This window comes from Passer domesticus, chromosome 1, assembly GCF_036417665.1.
Source record: "Passer domesticus isolate bPasDom1 chromosome 1, bPasDom1.hap1, whole genome shotgun sequence".
Taxonomy (NCBI): Eukaryota; Metazoa; Chordata; class Aves; order Passeriformes; family Passeridae; genus Passer; species Passer domesticus.
Window position 1 is genome coordinate 101224228 of NC_087474.1, and position 24716 is coordinate 101248943.

The window sequence follows — 24716 nt, forward strand, 5'->3', positions numbered from 1 at the left end:
AGCTCTGGGATCTCAGGATGCAACTGGTGAGAGGAAGGGTGTGGGACACTGCCGCCACTTACCAGCTGAACTGGGACCGAATGAGGTACAGTGCTAAAAAAATCCACCAGGGAAATTATTATTCCAGGCATCCAGAGGCAGGACAAACTAGCTGCAGGGATGCTCTGCACATGGTCTGGTGATCAACACTGGTGAAGTTCACTGTAAGACAGGGCTTGGCGCACACCTCCAACAATATCCTTTCTCCCGCTCACCACCACTGTGCACTTGCCAGAGCTGATGCAGATGACACGTACCCTTGCTCAGGGGTCATCTAAGCAAAGGAAGATGAGTTTGTTGCAGCAAGCTGTTTCCTGTGATCTGCACCCCATGAGCTGGCTCCTGTGGCCAGCTGCTTCTGGGAATGTTTCAGAGACAGGAGATGGGTTCTGAGGTACTGCCAAGCCACTCTGCCCACAGCAGAACATGCTCAATCACAACAGATATCCAGTCTGCAGCTTCTCCCAGAGTTCCCCCTCTCCTCTTCTCTCCATCCCTCATAGATGACATGGCATGCCTGTGAGATGAGCTAAAAACCGGCCTGCACCCCAGAGAGCCCAGCAGCACCTGTACAACAGAGAGCACTGTACAGCAAAGAACAGCCTCTGACACAGACCCCCTGTGACACCCACAGGGACCACCCTCCTTTGTTACTCAGCATGTCCCCTGCCAGGTGACTGGAAGCTGCAGCAGGGGGAAGCCTGCTATGGTATGATAGCCAAGCATATCAAGGAAGGAGAAATAAAATCCCACTTTAAGCAAAATACATCACAGGAACTAGTGTTTTTCTGGGGGACAGGCTGGGACCCTCAGGACAGCCTGCAGACAGCTATTCAATTCCTCTCTTTCAGGGCAAGAAATGTTAACTCTACACGTGGGTGACAAAAGCTGCCAGGTAATGCTGTCACATGTCCTTTGAAGTCAGCCAAAAAAACAGGGAAGGGAATATTCCACAATACTATCAACAGCACCTTTGCATCCACAAGCAAAAGGTAAGAGACTTCAACAGAAGTTAAATAAAGTTTATTTAAATTAAGTTAAATAAAAAAGTTTCCTGTTTTTCAGAGTCACAGCCCATTACAAGCACAGATACCTTGATGAGGTCAGACAGGCACCAGCCACACAACTATTGAGACCAACTAAAAAAAAATTAATCTGATGTGCCTCTGGGCTTGGTCTATTTACACAAGAAGTGTTAGCCAGATCTAGTAAAAATCATGACCAGTATCAGCATTTTCAGTCACCCATGAACATGTTATGCTCACTTACAGATCATTGTCAGCACAGTTTGTCCTCAATTATTGTCTGCCCATGGCAAACATTTGAGATACTTTTTATACAAGCTGATAAATGGAGACATCATGTGGTTACCCTTACAGAAAAGTAACTCCCTCATTAAAGAACCTCATGGATGAAGAAGCAACTTTTGAACCATAGCATTGTATGACCCGAGTTCAGTTTAACACTGGAAGCAAGGATCTCACATTTTGTAAGCAGCACAGATAAATCCTGTACCAGGACTTGATGCCCAAATGTTGTCTCCCTACATGCTACCTTCTCCCCTCTAACATGCAAGGATTTTAAAATGCAATGATTACATTGCATTAGTGTTCAGTGCACTTTTAAGTGACTGAAGAATAATTCAGGTACAAACACTCCTCCTGCTATTGATATTCTTTGTCTCAGCTAGGAACAGTTCTGAAACAAGATTTTTAATGTTTCTTGTTGCATACTGTGTTCCAAATGTCTTATATTTCCCCCCCACATACCACCACAAAGGATAAGGCATGTTAAAATCATGCTGCTTCAAGGAATACAAGCTTAGGAAACTCAATTTTTAATTTTTATTAGCCACAAAGGTACTACCCCAGGAGTTATTTATGGGCTCTATTATAAAGCATTCGTTTATTCACTCAGAGTCAGAAAGAATTTCTCCCAAACTGCAAGAAACTTAATGGTTTTCTGATTAACACAATGTGTTTTGTTAATGCAATGGGTTTTCCTCCCTTTACTCATGTCAGCTGCTTTTCAAACTAAACCTCAGTAAGCACACAAAAGCAAAAATGTAGAGATTACATTACTTGTGTACAAAATCACTGCATCATACTACTAAAACTACCAAATTGCTTGGCAGAATGAACACAAAGCCATACTAAACCAGGCCAATAAAGTGAACAAAAAGGTCATCACCAGTGTCCATCCCAGGCCATAACTAACAGACCTCCTCTTAGGACCCCTTCATGGCATCCAGGGATGAGGGAAAGAGCTTTAGCCCTTTTCAAATCCCAGCTGGTAACTCATCTTTAGAGGAAGCAGTTGTGTTCACCCAGAGCAGCTGAGGAGGCAGAAAGGCTGGCTCAGAGCTCGCCCCTACCATCAGCTGGGCAGCCTTGCAGTGCCCTTGCAGACAGAGCTTTTCCCCAACTCCACTGAGTTCCAGCTGGTTCCTCAAGACACCAGACTGTACAGAATTTCTTATTTATATATCAATTCCAATTCAATAGTCATTCTTCTTCAAAAGTTTATAACCTCTTTCTTTTAATTCTCGAGTAAAAGAGAATCTTCTCTGATTATCCCTTTGCAAAGGGATAATCAGAGAAGAAAACTAACTGGTCAAAGACTCACAGCAAAAGGCCAATTCTCGTCACTCAGTGTTACTTCCATACTTGTTCTGTCACTGCTCTCCAAGTCTTTTTCTAGAGCTGGGAGTAAAGCAACACCAGCACTTGTGTGCTTTCACCTAACACATTCTCCTGCCCAGGGAGCAACAGCGTTGCAGAGCAATTAAAAACCTGAGGCAAGGAGTAGAAAGCCAACAGCTGAGAGGGAGAAAAAAGCAAAACACAGGAGAAAAAGCAGAAGAGAAAAACTACGAGAATATTGGGGGTGGGAGGGCAGATCAGTGGTGCGGAAGTTATTCACGTGGAGCTTTTAGAGGTTACTTAATATCAGCATATGGCAGGGGCCTGAAGAGCAAGAACAACAGTGAAGTTTTCTAGGTTAATAGTTTCCTTAATATTCCCACAGGATTCGTTACTACTCTAAACATAGCACAGAGGAAAAAATAAGATCCAAGGAGATCATCATCAGGGGCAGGTTCAAGAAAGGGTTCATTCAACCTCCCCCAAACTGCTTTCTCTCTTGGAGCTGAAAAATACCCAGAGTTCTTATGCAGTGTTAATCCTGACCCACTTAAATTTGAAACACACAATCCCAAACACACAGGCAGACTGAAGACAAATAAGAAGGTTTCATTAATTTAAAAAAAATAGTTTGAGTGGAGTTATATTTGTTGAACTATATCTGGAGTTAATTTTTCAATGCCTACTACAAACACATAGCAGAAATATCCTTCATTGCATGCTTGTTTTCAGTGCAAGAGTCTATCAATTAAGTTGTCCTAAGACCTTTAATGTACTTAAGGGTTTAGAATACTTCAAAACTTCAGCAGAATACCTATTCCTGAAGGCCTGAATCTTGAGTTAATGTTTGTATTTGCACTGTGCTATGTACCTTTATGTGCTGTGTGAAAGCTACTTCCAGTTTGTGAGGTCTTGTCAGGAAAATCCAGAGTCAAAGAAGAGACTGTCCACTCTCATTTTTATCTGCACATTGTACTTGTTTCCATCACTCACAGAAGGGAAATGACAACTAGGCCCAACAGGAAAAAACCTGAGCCATGAGCAGGAAACAGAATCACTTGTTTTGACTACTAAGGTAAGAAAAGGTAAATAGTGGAAAATTCCCCTCATACAGGCACCATAACAGAGGTGGATCATTTGACAAGTCTTCCTCACCACTGTTTTTACACAGCCAAGCCACCTGTCAGAGTAGCTTCATTATCTTAAAGAAAAAACATCAAACCAAGAAATAGCATTACTTGAGACTGTGAATACACATAATTGGAAGTTCTTGAATTTTGTTTTTTTCAAGTACTTGTAAGGCAGCAATCCACAACTATGAGACAACAAACAGAAGTTTGGAGGGACAGAAGAGTGTTTATTTGCTCACTCTTATGTGGGTTAGGAACTGAAGCTAGGCATGGAGCTGAGGAGAGGCTCCTATTAAAGGCTGCACGAGTTCCCACTGTTAACAAGTTTCTTCAGCCTAAATTCAGCACAGTGTGTGGTGCTGCTTGATGCAATTTTTATGACTGTGAAAGTCTATTTTTATTCTTAATATAGTTGGTTATGTGTATTTATTATTAAGTTATTAAACTTTGAAACTGAAAACAAATCCCATGCAGCTTTAACATGGAAGTGCAACAAATGTTTGCTGGTTTTGCCGGGCTTCTGTTCTGTGCTTACTGTGCACTGCAACTACAAATATTTATGCAGCACATATTTCTGCAACAGTTCCCACTATCAGCTGTCCACTGACCCCACAAAGCCTAGTTGTAGACTATGCTATTTCCATCCCTCTTTCACTGAAATTCTTCCTTAGCAGCTGTTCTGGTTGCAATTAAAAGTAACTGGTGATGAAAATCAAATATCCTCATACTCTACAAATGGAGTTTTTGAGGAGAAAGTAAAAAGCAGCCTCACACTGGCTCTGCTCAGGCACCAGGTATCACTAGCCACGCAAGCAACAAAATCCAAGCCTGTTTTTTGTTTATGTCTGACAAGCCAGATTAAAAACTTTATGTTTTTAAAGTTGCTTAATAAACCAGTAGAAAGGTAATGATTACCCAGTCTCATAATTTGCACATGAAAGGTGGAACAGAGAAGCTACAGTAATTTGTTGCCAGACTTCACTGGAACAAACAGCTGCATTTTACTTATCTTCAAATATCAAAGGACTTGAGTGGGACAAAGATTACTTGGCTTGACAAGCTTTCAAAGACCCCTCCAGCTCAAAACCAGAAATGTTTCTGAAGAAAGTCATGAAAGGATTTAATAGAAGCCTAGCAGCAATTCCTATATACTAGCACAAAATTTACCACCATCCTCTAATCTTGTCAAAGCTAAGACAAGATGCTTTTCCTCCTTTCCAAATGCAGTGGAACTGCACACTTCCAAAGGCTAGAAGCAGACATGTTCTTCGTCCCAGGAAGCAGAGGCTTCATGGCAGTGTTAAGTTGCTTTAAATCTGCCCATCCCATGCTAGCTCCTCACTCGAGCACCTTGTTTTCTGCTCAAGGGCTGGCTCAGGGAGCTCAGCCACTGGGTCACGTTAGTGCCAGGGCAGAGGAGACAGGGAAGCAGCCTTGGGACGGTCTGACCAACACCAGAGCCACATCCTCCAGCGCACCCATGAGCTACACTGAGTGTCAGCAGAGTTTCTTCTTCACCCTCCCACCCTCCTTTGGAGCAGATAAACTGAAGACCTCAAATCACCTCCTCTGCACACTTTAATAAAATTTATTCTATTCTCTCAGACTCCTAGAAGATTATTGTGAAAATCTGCTCAGCTCAACCAAAAGGAGTTCAGTATTTTCCCTTAATAAGTGCTGCAAACTGTTGTATTAATATATAAAATACCTTTGACAACAGCAGTAACATCATATTGTTCTTGTTTAGAAATACATTTTGAGAAAACAAAGTCAATGCCTGTGCTGCAAAACAAACAGGAGGGTTACTGAAGAACCAAAAAGATGTGAAGCAATTGAACTCAAACTTTTGTAACTGTACCCACTCTAGAAGGCTGAGCAGAGAGTTAAAAGTTTTAGGTAGCTGGAAATAGCTGCTGCCTCAAAGCCAGTTTTTGTGTTTAACACATGTGGTTAGACAGCCAACAACCATTCCTGGGGATTATCTGCTCAGAGTATGAAAGACAATAAAACAACCCACCATTGCTTTTTCAGGCAGACCTGGGCATGATTCCCATTAGCACATTTTTATTTAAAACTGAATGTGATTGCTCTGATTTTATAATACAAGAAAGCTAAGCACAGATGTTGGTACTTAGAGCTGCACAAAACTTTGCCAGGTAAATAACAAATTGCAGAGTTATGAACTGCTTCTGAACATGCACAAATATATTGCATGGCACAGCAGTTTAAATTAGTCACTGCATGCAGTTGAAGAAAAACAGCATCTTCCAATCTTTACATTAAAACAAGCCAAATCCAAAACCCAACCAGGTAAATGCACATTTTCCCCTGTTGATTTTGGATCAAGCTTTAAGTGAGAACTGATGGTAGACAGCAGTTTTAACTACTGAAGGAGGAAAGCAATGACTGGTGTTCAGTGCTGGTTTACTGTCACAGTAATGGAATATTAAAAAATATAACTACAAAAGAAAATACACTTTACCAAGTTTCTGAAGGTGGTACTTGATGACTTTTTACACTATCAGTTTTCTAGACTGCAAAATGCAAGACAACACAGATATCAGAAGTCATCAGCCTTCTCTAGCTTCTATCCCTGTCAATTAACAGCTGCAGTTAATTTGTGGTTTTACTAATTTATGATGTAAAGCTCTGTTCCATCTTGCTGTGAAGTGTGATTTAGTGTAATGGCTATTAGAATATTCTTCAGCTTGTTCAGATTTTTTTTTGCTTTTCCTGTTCCTGCAGGAAGTGTAATACTTGACAAAGTTAACCTGAAATACAAATTTGTCACCTGCCACTTCAGTGCTTCATCCTACTTGCAGGACACATACAACAAAACCATTTAAACCTTTACAAAGCTTTAAAATTAGGTTTACTGATGGAAAGATTTTGAATTTGATCTAGAATTTGCTTTACGATTGACGAAGTGCCCCCCCTTTATTAATTTATTGTTATTTTTATATTGTTATTATTTATGTTTATATTTTTAATATTGTTATTATTATATTTTCTCCTGTTGTGGACAAAGCAGAAAGGCTTCTCAGTTGAGTCCATTTGACCTCAGTCTGGCATCAGGATGACACCAGATAGGCTTGTGCACCACCTCTCCCACCTCCTTTGCAACTTGAGCTACAGCAGATTTTCTGCTACTGCCCATGCAAACCCTATAAACCTGGCTGTCCCTGGTAGAAGTGAAGGTCTGGACATCAGCAGCCATCATCAGTTCTCTCAGTATCAAAATCATTACCCCAGATTTACAGCAATGTGCTCAGTTAACCACTCTGTTCACTCTGCTTGCTACACTTGGTCCTAGACATCCCACCTGGGAAAAAAAGAAACCTTGGAAAAAAAGCACTGCAGAGTACTGACAGAGTGATCAGCTTGTTCATTTTGCCACACTTCCTTGAGTTTCTGAACTTACCAGATTGAACACAACCCAGTAGGTAACACAAGCAAAAGAGGAGAAATTCCCAAATCTCTTTTACGTGGTAGACGTCCACTTACACCCTTATACGCCCCTGCAAAGTTCAAGGAGTCATTTGACGTAGGTTAACAATTAAGAACTCATTATAATTCTGCTACTTATTCCATTCTATTTAGAATGCTCCAATACAGATCAATTTGAACACATACAATGCCTCTGTAAGACAGGCATTAAAGCAAGATTTGATAATAATTTCATTCCATTTAATCATACAAGAAATAATGTAATGCATTCACAGTATATAACACTAACTCCTTTCAGTTTTTCTGGTTTATGTTTCTGCTTGAATTCATAGGTTACACTTAAATATTTTTGCAGTATACAAGAGATTGTTTCAAGTGCTGTTGTTTAAGTCAGACACAGACCAAACACTCTTGAAAAACATGATCAGCATCATCAGATAAGCTCTTCCTTGATGCAGGTCTTGGGTAAAATGCAAAAGTTATTATGGAGCAAGTCAAACACATCCTCAAGTTCCTGCATTGTTCTAAGGTCTTTGAGACATCTATCCCTTCCACAGCAGCACGCACCTTCCATAGGGAGTTCTGTGCATGTCTGGTATCAGTTACAGCTGAGTGAACAAATCCTCATGCTCAAAGCATCAGTTGTAAATCACTACTGTACTAACAAAGCCAAAAGAGCCACGTCAGTTTACAACAGAGGACATGACCCATACTTGCAGCCTGGGAAAGCAAGTCAAAGGAAAACTGCTTTTTCTTTTTATAGCCTGGTTCTCTAATTAGGATTTTTGTCCACACTGTAATTTGGTATTGGAGACAAAAAAAAAAAAAAGAGCACCATATACTTTAAGCAGACAAATTGCTATGAGCTATAAAAACTTGCTACAGATTAATTTACTCAAACATAACCTGAAAATGTCCCAAATTCTTCAAGACACAAAAACTACCAGCAGCAATCGTTGCAAGCACACTGGGAACACCAATTCTAGTCCTTATTAAAATGGCTGGCCAATAAGCACTAACATCCCCAGTGTGGGACTACTGTGATCCTGAAAAATTTGGCGCTCAGGAGATTTTAACAAAAAAAAAAAAAAAGAGAGAGAAAGGGGAATAAAACAGTCATCCTATACCTGGATACCAACCTGGTATGAAAATTCCAAGCAATGAGCACAATGTTTTCCTCCAGGGACAAGTGAAAGAACGGCTTTTGAACTGAAAAAGTGCAAGACTAAGCTCAGATGGAAAACATCAAACTAGGAAGCTGTTGCTTGATTATTGTGCAAAGACTAAGTTACCTATTTTGCCACTCTGAGAATGTTTTAAGTGTTTTAACATGACTGTGAAATTGACCTGACAAGAGAAAGGGTAACTCAGCTATTAACTGGGAAAACAGACAGGATGACTAATCATGCAGTTGATAAACAGTTTGCTTTGCTAGAAAAAGAGACCTGACCTTCAACTATTCAGTCCTCCTGTGCCTGCATACTTCTGCTCTGTTCCCTGAAACTCTCCCTACTCTACAACACAGAGAACAACCTCTGGCAGCCAGCTCCCAGGACTACTCCCACTGAAAGGCAGTGATCCCTGATCCAACAGCCTAGAGAACCCATGCTCTGCAGTCTCCTTCAAAGCCCCAAGAGAGCAATGCTCACATATTTTACTAGCATCCCTGTCATGCTAAAATTTCCTGCCTCTGAAGTCACAATTTAGGGTGCAGGCACACCACATTCCCCTGAATGGCACAATGATTCCTTGGTGCTAGTCACTTTGTTCTCTTGTGCAGGTTTCTAGCGGAAGGACCAGCACTACTCCATCACCCCAGCAGAGCAAAGGAAAAAGAGATGAAGATTTCACCTTCATTCTTGAAGGGAAAAATTTCTAAAGGCTCTGTCTAAGCAAAGGCGATGAGCATGACTGTTAGGGGCCATCCACAAGTATGAATCTCAAATGTTAACCTCAGGAGTCCCCTATGAAAGTCAACACCAAGCAAAGGGATGGGCCAGAATTTACTGTTCCCTTCAGCTTCATAGAGGGAGAAGGTGGGCTGGGAAAGATTTCAGGCTCTACCACACATGAGGAAGAATAGGCCTGTCTTCCTTCACTTGTTTGCATGAGTCTTTTCACTGAACAACAGGTAAAACAAAAGCTTTTTAAAAAGGAAATATTGCCCTTTTCCATTAAGGTTAAAAGTTAGAAACCTTAATAACCAGCACACTTTTCCTAGAAGAAGAGAGAGAATTTTTTCTATATGTAGACAACAGTTCTCCGATTTGCCTGTTTCTGTGATCAGCATTTTGGTGGCAAGCCCCTCCCAGTGCAGGGTTAGGTCAGTGGTTTCAGCAGTCTGTCCAGAGCACAGAGACCTGTGCTCTGAACAGGACTGATCCAGAGACATGCATAAACTTAAACTGAAGTAGGCATGACAAAGTCAAGCAAAGGATTGCTCATCACTTGACCCACCACGAACATTCACAAGCCCCAACAGGCATTGCAAGAAGACCTAATCGGATTTGTGATACACATTTGCACTTTCTGCACAAGAAGGAGGAGCAAGTTTTCTCCCATAGACATTTCCACTCACCTAACAGACAGATCAGCTAAACAAAATGCTCTAAACCCTCTTCTCAATTGGCTCTTTGAGCATCTAAAAATCACCTCTAAAAGGTGGCAGACAATATGCTCTGAGCAGACAGGAGACACACAGTCCTAGATGTATTTGATGACACCAAATCAAACACACTCCACCAGCTCACACCAATGAGCAGGTTGGAACATCTTGCTAAATCCTTATCAGGACACAGCAAGAGTCCAGGCCAAAAAAAAGCCACATGACTGCTCCAAGTCTCAAATCAAGTCTTGTTTCTGAATCTGTTGCTGATGAGATTTTAATTCCAAAAGGCCCTGTACTATAAATCACTAAATGGCTGAAAAAAAAAAAAAAAAAAAAAAAAAAAAAAAAAAAAACCACTGTGGAGGAAGTGTTAACACAGTGTTAGATTCCTCTGGGATTTAAGGAGCTCTGTTTAAGGAGAAGACACCTTTTTATAAAAAACAATCCTCTTCTGAAGAGACTGCCAAACATGGTCCTTAAGGAGAATAACACACAGGCCTTAAACCTGATGTCATCTTGACATTCAGGCAGCTCTTCCCAAGGTTTCCTTGATGATCCAAAATGGGAAGAATCAGCATTCCTCAGTATAAGGACAGAGGGGAAAAAAATTCATCATTTGCCAGGTTAACATAGTCAAACAAGATGTCATTTGTGACAATTTTTTCTTCCTTTCAGAACTACACATCTGTGTGCATTCACACACAGGCATGAAAAACGTGGGTATGATGCTGACAATCAAGATGGATAGGTAAGATCTCTTAATGTGAAGCAGTAGTACTAAGATCCCCTCTCTCCACCAAGCAGAACGGGGCACTTGGCATGCTCAGGTGATGACAGGGTACCAGTGGCACGAGGTACATTCACCTCAGACTGCAAAGGGGCTCACGGTGATTCTCAGCATGGTATCCTTCAAACATCTTATAGGCAGCAGTGCAGTCCCTCTCCCTGCCGTGAAGCCATGCCATTCCTGCCAGCTGCAGTGAAGTGCCTGTGAGGAAGAGCAAGATGGCTCCTAGATGCCTCTTACATGATTTCGGCCTTTAAATGGGTGCACAAATCCATTCTTTCCCTTGCTGCAGCACAATCTGAGGCACTGAAATGAAACTGCATCTTACCTTGTCTTTGGATAAAAACCCTGAGCAGTGGATGAGCACTTGAAACAGCCTTGAAGAAGTTGTCATCATTATTAATAGGGAGAAGGTCTCCATGCACATCAGCATATCCGATCATCACTTCCAGGTTGGCTATGTGATGGATGTGAAGAATTAGTTTGTAGAAGTCTTCAAACTTTCCTGGCTTGTAGCGATCCAGAGAGAACCTTCTGAACTCTGCCCCAAACTGCAAGAGAAAGCAAACAGAGCATCAGCAGCTGTGTCACCACAGGCCAGTGCTCTAGTTTGGCATTTGAATGTGGTATAGATCACCTCTCTTCACAGAATGAGAGAGCCACAGGATCAATCACGTTGGAAAAGACTTCTGAGATTAAGTCCAACTTCTACTATTCAAATCTATTCTGTGGTGAATAAAGTCACATGTTGGTGCTTACAAGTCTACTAATGGCTTTTTAGGTCGTCCCATCAGAACACAATCATGGCTACCAAGACATCACAGGTACACTCAAGTGTTCCATGTTAAAAAAAAAAATCACATTTTTAAAACATGATTTTTTTTTTTAAATTTACGTTTTCATTAAATCCTCTAGAGGATAACTGCATTTGTAGGACTTAACTTTGAAGATCCATCATCCATTATCATCATCTCAGGCATCCACAGAACCATTTCTCACCATAGCAGATGTATTCACTCTACTGCTTTCAAAAGAAGTTACTCAGCTATTCAAACAACCTTATAAAAATTCTTTGCACATTTCCCATCAATACCACTGGGATCCCAACCACAAGACCTTTAAAGAAGCATGGTATGTGAGCACACAGCTTGTTATTAGAAAATACACTCACTCTACATGACCCCTGAATTTCCTGGCAACCCATGCAGCAAAAGGAAAGTTAGTTTTCATGGCTTTAATTTTTCTGTCACTCCACTGCTTTTTATTTTTAAAGCTTTACAGACCATTAAGTGCTTGTCCAAAAAAAAAAAAAAAAAAGCAGGGGTAGGAGAGTGTGATTTGGCACAAGACAATAGAAAATGTTATAAATCCATGAAGCTGTTTTAAGTAAGTCAAAGTGACTGAGGAGATGATTTCAATGGTCCTTATTTCTGATATTAGAAATAAAGTATGCTGTTAAGAAGCAGAGGGAAGAATTTGATCCTCTGTTTAAGGAAATCATGATAATGAAGACAGGCATCTAGGTAGACTAAACAGCTTAAATCACCTTTCTGGTACATTTAACTTAATATTTCAGATTGTATAGTATGAGTAAACTACTGTTCATCAACTGAACCTCTGAAGCCATCCTAACTCACTCATGAACACATGGAACCACAGCCACAAATCTAAGAACAAGTAAAGCTGTAACTAGGACCTCATGGAAGTTCTTATTTGCAAAGTCAGCCAAGACCAGGGCTAGAAACCAAAGACATAAAACTAACAAGCACACAAAAGAAATAAGAAGGGGGAGAATCTTCTCTAGACAAATTCTTCCTCAAAATGGAGAATGACTTGCTTAGAGGTTCTCAGCTGTTAAATCAACCATACATGCAAGCCACTCTTTTGCTGAGACTAACAAAAGTATGAATCATCACCATAATCATCTTCAAGCAAAAAGTAAAAAAAGAAGCCAACATAACCCTACTGGCTTTGGGCACAAGCATGCTCTCAAATTACTTCCGCAGTTATGAAAATCCCACTCTTGAGCATCAAAGCCTAGTTGTGATCATCTGAAAGCTTGTTTAGTCAAATTATGCTGCTTGTTTGCAATATTAACTGCTAGTTCCAGTTTGGATTTCAGAGCGCCTATCCAAATGCACAAAAGGCGAACAAACCACAGCTGGTTCCAATGGAGGAAAAAAGTTCTCCTTTGTCCTCCATCCCCTGCTCCTCTCCAGAAAAATCCGAGCAGCAACTTACTTCTGTGGACACACTTCAAACTGTAAAGAAAAAGCTGAAGTCTTTTTATTTAGAAAGTATCCTAAAGTTTTCTTTTTCTTAGATTCAAGCTGGAAAAAACCATCTTCAAGTGTCAAGTTTAACACCTACGTACATGATAAACCAAAGGGGAGGGACCAAGATCTTTGTAGGTTTTGCTTAGAACTGCATCTACTGTTCTGCACACCTGAACAGGATCCCAGGATTCCTTGTGATTCCCTTAGCCAAAATGCCAGGGCACTCAGACACCAATCCCAGTAGCCCATTTGTTTACTGGACAGCTTGTTCAGGACCATTAGCACACATGGCACTGTGGAGGAAGCAGCTGCTGTGCAGTCCTACCCAGGCAGTACAACACCCACCCCACACAGCCCCCTGGGACCCATGGTCTGCTGGGGGAACCCATCCTGCTCTGCCCAACACAGCTGAGGCAGAGCTCAGGACATTGCACCCAGCAGGAAAGTGTCATGGAAAAGGACAGAGGAGAGAACCAAGGATGGTTACTTGCACTTGGCTGGTATGACCCAAAGCTCAGCTTAAATTGCCACATGAGAAGACAGCTGGAAAAAGCCTCCCAGCCTAGCCCCTGCAGGCACACTGGAAACTACTGATCAGTGGAGCCTGACATGTGGGAATGCCACTGCAGGCTTGGGGCACTGAGGTCTGACAGGAATGCTGTCCAGTCAAATTGATTTGTTCACATGTCCAGCCTTGGGAAAGCCCAAGGGTCAATTTCATTTGCCTGGGAATAGCACAATAGTAAACAAATGCAAAAGATTTCACTTGTGCTTTCTGCATGACCCAGCTTTTTAAGGCAAGGGAGCTAGAAGGAGGTTCTGTAGAAGCGGAGGAAAGAGTCAAGAGGTTTAAACAGAAAATGAGAATGACTTTCTTTTTGTTTAAAGGTTAGTATTACTGTAGTAATAGCTTAGCTGATTTATTCACCCTGTGTATATACACAGGCAGCAACCATTGTCAGCAGGTCTTTTCAGAAGAGGGGGAAAAACTGCTTTGGCTCATCCATCATCCCTAATGAGGCTGATAGAGAGTATCACAGTAATAATGGAGTTTGCAGTGCCACTCAGCTTGGAGACTGGGTGCTCTGCATTGTATTCAGCCAGGATTTCAAGATAACATCCACCGTGTATCTTACAGAAACTACAGATTCTGATAGCCAAAAGGACTGATCTGCTTCGCTAAGCCACAAAGTTCATCTTATCATATCCCTTCACAGAAAGACTCACAAGGACTGGTGTCTGCCCGGAAAGTCTCTGCCCAGAACAATACTGTATTTCACTGTTTGATAAACTAACAGTTTTAACAAGCAGATTAGTTTTCCATAATGAAGTAAATTAGGCCTATTTAACTAATGCAAATACTGCATCCAGTATTGCAGAAGTCAGAGGACAGGAGGACCGCGGGGAAGTTAAAAAGAATTTAGTCTGACAGAGCTTATTATGACTGAAAAAAACAACTTAGAAACAACTGCACATTTTGTTTCACAAAAATAACCTCCGCCCCAAGTTCCTCAAAGTATCAGCCAATCACTGTATTTGTTGTCTGCAGTTTGATGACAAAAAGCACACAACAAAATGCATCAGGCAGGAACCCCAAACAAAAACAGATGCCCAGAAAAAATGTTCTGATAAAAGTTGTGTTAAAGAAGAAGGAAGACACAGCTAGCTGATCAAAACTTACACAGGCTGATCAAGAGCAGTCAACTGCTTTCTTTGGCTTTTTTTCTGGCTAAAGGGTACAAGAGGTCAGAGGAGATGAGGGAGCAGGATTTTGAGGTTTGTTTACTTAGAGAGCTGTTGTTTTATGAAATGAAGGCGTTATTTGCAAGCAAAGAGGGCAACTTTTTTTTTTCCTTTAAATTTTATGTTTCAAGATGTTTACAGAGCCAAAAATGAAGCCCTATGTTTATGAGGTGCCATCCCTCTAGTTTATTGCTGACTTTGAAATCAGGCTATTGTAATAAGAAGACATCAAAGAGCAACATTTAGCAATAAACATGAGTTACATTAGCCACCTACTTCTCCCATGAAGTAAAAAAATCAAGAACAGAAAGAAAACTAAAGACTTTCATCCTTGCATAGACTGTAATTTCTGCTTACATGTGAGAATTTCAAAACTGGGAAGACCTAATCAGGCATGCTTTATCAGTGAGAATGAGCAGAGGGCAAGGAAGAGGAGGAGGGAAAAAGTAAATGGTTTTGTGCTTGCTGACTTCAACTGGGACTTCAGAGCTCTGCTGTCACATTCATGTCTCTGTTTCTTTGTTTCCTTTTTCTCCCCCAGTTACACCTTTCCCAGCTCACACAGCATTCTCCGGCTCTGCTCCCAGCCTCAGAGTGGCTGTCACTAGTGGCAAGAATCCACCAAGCAGGCAGAAGTTCTCTGCAACAAGTTTTCTCTTCAATGGCTTGCTCCAGAGCAGCTCTGCTTCACTAATATGATCGAGCTAGTGGAAAGTGTGAGATTTCATGTTCTGCTCAGATCTTGCTGTTTCTTTCAAGAGGGAGTCACAAGAGCAAGACACCTCCTCTTCTGTCTACCCTTCATGGAAATCCCATCAGGGACACAATTTCACTAGCTTCAGCCCCAAACATTTTCCCTGATTGACATCATGCCATACTTCCTTCTATTCCCTCCTTTTACTCTCCCAGAGAAACACAGCCATGCTTTAGTATCTTAAACACTTAGAATAGTTTCTCTTACCAAAGAAAATCAGTGGTTCCCCTTCTTTTTCCTGCTTCTCTGACACAATGTTTCACATTTCTGTTGGTTTAAAGAACAACCTTTGTAACTCCTTCAACTCTCTCCAGGGGTCTGCGAGGACAGGCTCAGGAACACTTTTCTCTCTTCTGCATCTACTTGGAAAAGAAATTCTCTCTCTGTTCCCATCACCATCAGACCACTTTCTGCTCCTGAGATGCACCTCACATTCAGTCTCTCAGATACTTGGCTGTCAGCTCAAGGGCAACTTAAAGCCAAAGTTACCCTTCCCCTGCCTCGCTTGCTTTATTTCACAACTTTTGAGAACTAGACCACTGCACTGCTTATTTTGCCTCATGACTGCATGGCAGTCTGTGAAAATAGTTATCCACAAAAACAATTTTTTCAACCTGTTTGTTTGGAACCATCATCCCTTTCTTTGCCAGCCCTGCTCCAGTAGCTCCTCTCGTATCAGGTCACCCATGTAGCTGCTTTCTCCCTACCACCTCTGTCAGTGCTGCCTCCAAGCAGCGCACTGCCAGCCTTCCTCACTGCCTCACCTCCCGATGTTGAAACCCCCAGTGCCACTCTCCTTCAGGAAAGCAAAGCCTTTAAAATACAGCTGTGATTTAAGTGCCCAGCCTACCTTTCCAAAAGCAAATATCCTCCTTTTTTTATTCCAGCCCCCTGCATCTCTGGGAGCAAACCAACAAGTCTGTTTGCAAATGATGCAGATTGAGATGGTCCTGTGCAACATACACTCTATCATACCACAGAGCTTAAGCACTAACACAGCACAGGATGCACACATCCATGGCATGTCACCATCAGCATGAGGGAGAAAAAGAAGATTTGGCACCTTGCCACCCAGAGGGACAAAGCAATCTGCTCTGGTGAACAGCGTAGCTTCCTGCAGAAAGGCAGCCCTGCCCTACTCCAGTCTCCAGCGAGAGCAAACCACTTTCAGAACACTTACTGAGAGGTATCTACATGGATACAGGAAACCTGCATTCAGTAAGGGTCTGGCTGGTTGCAAACTTATTTAAGAGCCTTTTAGCTGCTGCCAGAGGCTTCCCCATGAGCTCAGTGCCAGCAACAGCTGCAGAGAAGTAATTTGATGCAGATGCACGCACACCCCTGGCCAGACCTGAAGGGGGACTGGGAACAGCTGTGCAGGGTGGAAGCAGGAGGGATGGCACAAGGCTGGGTGGCCCTGGGGCTGGAGCAGCACACCAGCCATTTCTGCTTGAATGAACTTCAGGCATTTCCAGTGGGAATGGGAATACCTCTGTATGGGGTGATTTTGCTTTCACTTAGAGGAGGGCAACATCTCCCAAGGTACATTTCATCTTTTAACTCATGGCCTGCCATTGTAAAGGTAATTAGAGGCAAGCAGTGAATCCTTGGAAGACCTTTCTTGGTTCCTAAAAGCTCAGATTAAGTGCACACAAAGTCTCTCAGAAAGGGAATGATAAGGGACTACAGAGGAAGGCACTATTAATTGCACCTCTGAAGCACTCCTTGGAGGTGGCTAGTCCTGGAGCCTGTTAGACAGAGCTCCACAGGTATGTTAACCTCACACAGGAGACATTCCTTTCTGACTTGGCTGTAAACAACATTTAATTTTCTGAGGTGCTCTTTAAAGTTGAAAGGTCCATTGTTCAGTATCCTTTAGGACTGTTTCAGTGTGGCGAGACTAAATTTGAGAAGACTACTCACATAAGACAGACTGGCTGGACAAAGTTTTAAGCAGATCAGAAATTCCCAAGTTACTAGACTAAAAAGTATTACAAACAGGAGAGAAGCTGGAGGTAGGATCAAGAATGGGAAAGCATGGGAATATTGGAACACAAGATAGCAGCTTTCTGGTCAGTGCCATCCATCCAGTTAGCACAGCTGGTACCCAAGCCCATATCAGTACACTTGCTTCAGGAACGTTGTTGGAGGAACTACCATCTTTCTGTGACAAGACAGACCTGAAACAACATCAGACCTGAGCACCAGAGCATATCCTCCACCACACCATGCTCTGTGACACCAGGTAGCTCAAAGCAGTGTTCCAGCCTTCCCCGCATCTCCTAGAGGCACTACTGCTCCCACAGTGCCAGAGAACAGGTCAGAGAAGTGAGTTACACTGCACTGGAGCTTATTGCAGCAGCCACCTGAACAGAACTACCCCAAGATGTCTGGTTTGTGGCCACACTTTTCAGCTGAAAGGTTTGGCCTCTCATCTGTGAAGGGCAGCAAGCATGCACAGGACCCGCTGCTGTGGCTCAGCTGAAAGCTGTGGTCACTTTCTCTCATGGCACTTGCAGAAAGACTTAGGGTAACTAGCTATGACCACTTCAGAAAGCTATCCTACTATGAAGAACAAAGATCTGTTTGTAATGAGAGAGGAACCAGGAGTTTAGTAGGTGCTATTTAGCACATCAGAATAAGCACAATACCTGCTGTGAAAAGCCCAGCAAACTGGGAGGGAAAGGAACAGAGGCAACACTTCTTAAGAGATTAATGTTTACAGTCTCTTTCTCTTGACACGTTTTGCAACAATCCAGACTGTCTCAAGTTGCTATTACTGTGGCACACTGTCTTCATTTGAGAGGGGGAAGCACTGCGGTTTTCTGAGTCCGTGCCACATTTGGTTTGCATATAATCAAATATGTTTTCAAGCTCAAAAACAGAAGTTAAATCAGATGGTTACAGGGCTTTTTACTGCATTTATTTTACTTTTATGCCAGGTATGACAAGTATGACTTTAACTTGGAAGAATTTAAAGTACTGCTTAAAAACTTTAAGCAGACTTAAAGTCTGTTTTAACATTCTGTAGCATTTTAAAAGAGTGCTGCTTTTTGATCTATTTTGAAGTGTGCTACGCATGGAAAACTTCTCCTAAAACTTCAGAAGGCCTGTACAGCTTCAGGGTTAGAGTGAAATCAAAGTACAGAAGGCTGGAAAACACAATTTGTAGACCTCTGTTAGTTAGCACCAGACAGTGCAGAACCAGACCTTTAAAATCTCTTTAGAGGGGGCTATTAAAAGCAAGCTTGCTCTTACTGCTATTGCTGCACTGCTTGATGTTACACTCTATACATTTCAAATACACAATGTGTATACATACACTGCCATAGCTGAACAGTCATGTTCAGCAACAGTCATGCAATACCAGCAACTTTGGCAGGGAGGAAGATGCAAAATGTTCAAACCATCAATCTTTATGCAACAGCACAGGCACACTTCTTCTAAGAAGGGGGGGACAACACGTGAGCAGCACAAAGCACCCACAAGCTGTTTGAATGCTACATCTATCTGCCAGCTGGGCAGGCTCGCTAAAGCACTGACTGCTACACGTGCCTCAGACCAAACAGTCTTTCAGCTGCTAGTGACTGCGTAAGAGCAGGGAGCACAGCTGACCCCAAACACGTTTTTTGTCTTTGAACACCGTAACAGTATCATGTCTACTCAGGACACATCAGAAAATTATTGAAAATTTATTAACAATCCATTCGCAGCACCCATCTAAACACCAGCATTTAATGAGAGTCAAAACAGGATAGGAAAAGAGAATATTAAAAAATATGGTTACAATTAACTGGTTCTATTTATCTTAATGGGTTTGTTTATAGTAGTAGGATGTTAGTCACGTTATTGTTAATTTGTAAATCAGTTTGCAATGCAAGAAAACGTGACAGTATCAATAAGGCAGAAATGTGACATTCAGCATGTGAGTCAGGTAGCTGTGCTTTCACAATCCTCAGCCACTATCAAAAGTTCCACTGTCCGAGAGGGTTCATCAACAACAAAGGGTTCTTCTGCAAAGCACTTTTATCAGGGAACGACAAGTACATTTAGCCAAGTTTAAAATCATAAAAATTAGTTCTTACTAGTACATACAGTTCACAGGAATTCATATAGTAGTAACAGAAAAACAGAACTCTGCTGCTTTTAAGCCAGAAATATGGACCTGTCAGTTTCAAAGTAAAAAAAAAAACAAAACCCAAACACACTTTCACAAACTATTCAAAATGCTATTATTTAAAGGCCCAAGGCAATCTCGTACTTCTACTATTCCAAAATTTCTAAGAGATTGGAAAAGAAATACACATTTGGGCTGATAGTTACCCTCCCATTTGAAAAACTGCGTATGGTATTCAAGGGAAGAAAAAAATAAAATCTCCTTTCACTCAGAGCAAGACAAAAGAAGATTGGCTACATGGAGTTATAATTCAAAAGAAGTTCCACCACTAATGTAGGAATTGCTATTTTAAAAGCATTTGTTCTTCTGTAGGCTTACATTCACGAGCAAAGATGCCTGTAACCTCTCTGCAAAGCTAAAGACAGAAAATGAAAAATAGGTTAAGAACTCTGCCTGTGGCCACAAGATCCCAAACAAAACAAACACAAAAAGCCCCACACATTGCAGGCAGTGGAGCTCTTGGCAAAAGGGAAAAAAGGGGAGAGAAAGGGTCATCTGGAAACCTTTTTCAGAGATTAGAGGCAGTTTCTTGAGAGGGGACAGATACTTCACTTGTCACCCAACAGAGAAAAGGAGCCAGTGAGTACTAGACACATGAGAATACACAGTTGTTCTAAGCCAGCAAGCTAATGTGTTTTCAGATCCTGTCTAAAAGGGCTGAAACATTAATCCTGAGCTACAGAGACAACACCTAGATAAGAACTGAGCTTCTAATTTATTTTGTCATGAAAGATGGGACAGAAGGGCTAAGGTATAATTACAATTCAATTAATATTTTCTTATGACATGTGCCAACTTCTAAGCAGGTTTCTCTTTACCCTTCCTCTTTTCTATCTAGCAATAAGCTTTTAAGTGTTTTGATTTTAGGCCAGCTCTCTGAGGATGAGGGTAACAAGGGAAAAAGCAGGGGGAGCTGGACAGAAGGGGACTCCTTAAAGAAGATTATTGCAGCAATTTCCACACTGCCATGTCTGAAACAGAGGTGTGCACAGATGGCAGAGGGTTTTCCCCTTCAGTATTTGCTGCAGCACAGAGACCCATTAAGCTTTTGTAGCACCTGACAGTAACCCAGAGAAAAGTGACCTGGCATACAGCACAAGGTACAAGACAGTGCCACAAAGCTCATCCTTCTGCAATGACAGAGCCAGAGAATATATCCCTGCCAGTGTCCCCCCCCACCACGTAGTGACAGACATGAAAAGTCCACGGACACAAGAATCGTGGGCTGAAGCATGCTTTGGGCCACGTTCCCAGCAGGGGTGATGGGTCAGGCTAGGTTCAGCAGAGCTGCAGGCTGGTTCAGATCCGCAGAAATCCAATCATCCACAAACCTCACAGGCCTGCTGGACTAAAAAAGAGGAATATCGCCTGCAGGTTTTGGCCCAATGGCACAAGAAGGATGTTGAAAACTGGCATGAGTTCAGCCATCAAGATGCTCCTTCCTTCTCCTCCTCCTTCCCACCCCTTCCAACACACAGATACACACACTCTTTGTTTTTAACAACCCTCTGGCACACATCAAGAACCTTATAACTTAAGGATACTTGGGGATTTCCAGAGAAGTGTCTTACCCAGCATAGGACTTACCACTGCCAAACCTCCCCCCTTTGCAATAATCAAGAGCACAAACTAACTTTCAATAACTTGTTTTTTGGAGAAAATGAAAGAAGTTCAGAAAATCCAGAAAAATCAGATTTCACAGGAACCATTTTTGAATTGTGACTAATGCAAGGCACTAGCAGGATGCTGGTTTATCCTTAAGGAAGGAACCACCTGGTTATCACAACAGAGGCAGGGATATCAAAACCCCAGCATCTGCAAACTATCTCCCATCCAACACCCCACAACCATTTTTTCCCAGAGCTCCTTCTGATCAAACTCAATCTTCAGAGGAGAAAAGCTATTTCACACCATTGTGTAAAAGCAGCACTCTCTCACACTCAGCTCCTCTGCTAAAAGGGATTCCACCTGCCCACGGACTGCCACTTCCCCAGCCTTTGAAAAGCCACCAAGAATCCCTTGATCCCCGGCCAGCAGCATGCCCTGGCGCAGAGGCTGAGCTGCACCCACCTCCGCTCACCTGGCAGCCTGTGCTCTCAGGCGATAGCTGCAAAATCATGAGTTCTCAGACTCAACTTTCAAGTTCTCAGGCAAGCCCAGGCAGGCCTCATACTTACAAAACACAAGCAACTAAGTGTTTAAAAGGTTGACTACATAGGGCTACCAAAAGTAGCATTACTGAACCTTTTTGTTCCCCCAGCCTCAGATAGTCCACGCAGACAAAAAAATCTCAACGCTCTGTATTTCTAGATCATGACAGCACAATAACACAGTGATCCACAGGGACAAGGCCGCCAGCATCACAACCCATCCTACAAGAGCACCGTGTTTTTGTGAGAGCTATAAGGTTTTTATACAGCACCTCACCAGGTACCATTGGCCAGAGCTTTTCACTGGACTTCCTTCAGATCACTGAAGAGTAACTCTGTGAGAGGGAGCCTATGAGCTCTACAAGCAAAATAAAACTATCTTGCAGTGTCAGCACCGACAGCCTGCTACATCAACAGCTTAGCTGTTATTGTGCCCAAGTCATGCTAACAGTAAAACTCACCAGCACCAGGAAATTCAACAGCACGGCTTCCACTGACACACACTGCAGGTTCACAGATCATCGCTGGGTGTAGGCCCTCAACAGGGTATTTTCAATTTAGCTTCTATTTTAAGTTTTCTTCCAGTGCAGTAGAGTTCTCCATACTAATTTTTGGGCCATCAGCAGTGACAACCCCGAGCTACAGAAGGCCTTCAGTCCCACCCATACAAGTTAATTTTCCTTCCTTCCAAAAACCTGCAGTGATTCTTAGGCTTACAGTCTCCCTATACATCACTCTGTGTCTATAGAACCAGGTAGGATTCACGTACAGAATTCCTGCAGCTGTAAGGGAAGCTATGAGCTCTTTATTACAAGGTTGCTTTCCAATTGTTACTGGAACAAACTCAAGCTACGGCAACACTGAAGGACAAGAGAGAGGATGAACTTAAAAATTCTCATATGTGGTCAAGGCTTTAGTTTAACACTCATAGAATGTAAGGGGTATAATTCAGAAGACAGGATCTGGAGCGTTTGGGAGCCACAAGGAATGTTGTGGGTGGGTTACATCTTAGAACCAGTAGTAGCCGAACCAACAGTTTCCAGCTATGGAAGCAGAATGGAACTTTCTAGGTCAGTTGAGCCCTTTCAAGTGGCAGCAGCAGGTTAGGAAATAAGGGCCTGAACCCACATTTCAGGTGCCATGTTTAAAAAAGACTGGAGGCTCCCTTGGATACAAGGTACTTCTCCCACTGAAACCATCTCTGCTCTATGTGTTGCTCAAATTTTAACAGCAAAAATGAGCAGCACCAAGCAGAGAGTCCCAAAGACATCACCTCCAACACCATCTCAGCAGGTGATCAGGGACGCCGGGAAAGGTTAACGTTATCCGTACTCTTTTCAACTTATGCATTGCTTACACCTTGCCTGTTACACGTGTATAAAACACGGACTTTTGGGGAGATTTCTCAGTTTTGCTTGAACGCAAAATTCTTGCCCTCAGAGGCACAGGCAAGATTTTGATGCGCTGGTTCAACCGAGAGCGACCAAAGTCTCTCGACGGGAGCTGCGCACGACCAATGTCACGCACGGCCACCCGACACCACGATGCGCGGCGGGCAGCTCCGGCAGCCCTGCCGATCTCGGCTCCCGCCCCAGCACCACCAGCGTGCCCAAGCTGAGGCCGGTGCCGGCATCCCGGCACAGCCGGCGCAGGAGGGGGAAGCTTCCCGCAGGTCTCCCTATGGCTCCTGCGGCTCGTACCTACGGCAGCACCGGCGGGGGGACCCGGTCCTCCTCCCTCCCGCTCCGCTCCTCAGAAGGCGTCGGGGCACCCATCCCGCCCACCGGGAGCCGGTCGGAGCACCGGGGGCTGAAACGCCCCGGGGCGGGGCGGGAGCGGCACCGCCGCCGCGCCTCCCGGTGCTCCCGGGCCGAGCCCCAGCCCGCCCGCCAGGCGAGGCCAGCGGCGCTTCCCGAGCCGCCGCACCAAGTTACCGCCGGAGCCCCCGCGGCGGAACAAAAGACGGAGCAGGAGCGGCGGGCGCCGCGCCGGGGGCGGGCGGGGAAGGGTCGCGCCGCCGCCTCGGCCGGGCAGGGGCGGCTCGCCGGGAGCTGCGCCCGGAGCGCTGATCCCGCCTCTCCGCCGGCCGCCGCCAGCCCGACCCCGCTCCGCGGGCTAAGCCGGGACTCGGCTCCGGGCGGGGAGGAGAGACACGGGGCAAGGGGGCGGGGGGCTCCATTCATTTTCGGGAGCACCACCGGGCAGGGGCGCTCCCGGCCGAGGCCGCGCCGCGGTCTGCTCACCTTACTCTTCACTTCCACCGCGCTGCACTCCAGATACCGCAGAGTCTGAGATTTGTTGAAACTCCGGTTCATCTTCCCGGCCCCGCTGCCTCCCCTTCCCGCGCCGCCGCCGCCGCCTCCCGCCGGCCCCGCTCCGCTCCCGCGGCCACTTTGTTCCCGGCGCGCGCGCGCCAACGGCAGCGGCGGCGGCCGCAGGGATCCGCGCGGGGCTCGCGCTCCGGCTGGGCCGGCGGCGGGCGGGCGCCTGGGGCCGGCGGGACACGCCCCGGACACGCCCCGGAGAGCCGCGGGCACGCCCCCGCCCGGCCCGGACACGCCCCTCCCCGGCGGTCTCCGGGCTCCGGCGCTCCCGCGGCGCGGCAGGAATTGGTGCGGGAAGCGGTGTCCCGGGCGGCTGGCGGGCCCCGCTGCCGCAGCCCCCGCGGCACCGCCCGCCGGTGGCTCCCCGGGTGCCCCCCTGCGCTCGGAGGTGCCCGCTGTGCGCGCCACAAAAGAGACCCGCACAAACTTTTCCAGATGGCGCTGATTGTTCTTGAAAGAGGGTTGGGATCTGAAAAGTGCTGCGAGTCGTTAATTTGAGACCACAGAGCACCAGGTTTGGGAGGAGAGTTTCCACCACGCCCTCCTTGAAATAAATCGGTGGACTGCCTCCCTCTGCTAGCAGCTCTCACTAATTAGGTAGGTTATTAATTTGAGAATCTCGAAGGAACTTAGCTTCTT

General features: G+C 44.1%; 1 protein-coding gene across 2 annotated transcripts in view; it reads right to left on the reverse strand.

Moving 5' to 3' along the window:
* Positions 1–24208, reverse strand: part of PARD6G (par-6 family cell polarity regulator gamma) — a 65598-nt gene extending 41390 nt beyond the window's left edge. The window contains exons 1-2 of one of the 2 annotated variants that reach the window (XM_064431701.1): positions 23997–24208; positions 10982–11204 (exon numbers count right to left, since the gene is read on the reverse strand). In XM_064431701.1, the coding sequence (XP_064287771.1) occupies positions 10982–11204; positions 23997–24068 (295 nt within the window). In that variant the 5' untranslated portion in view covers positions 24069–24208. Of the gene's footprint in view, positions 1–10981; positions 11205–22522; positions 22664–23996 lie in introns of those variants that run through there. The other variant, XM_064431707.1, reaches the window with a different exon arrangement.
* Between the last annotated feature and the right edge of the window lie 508 nt (positions 24209–24716).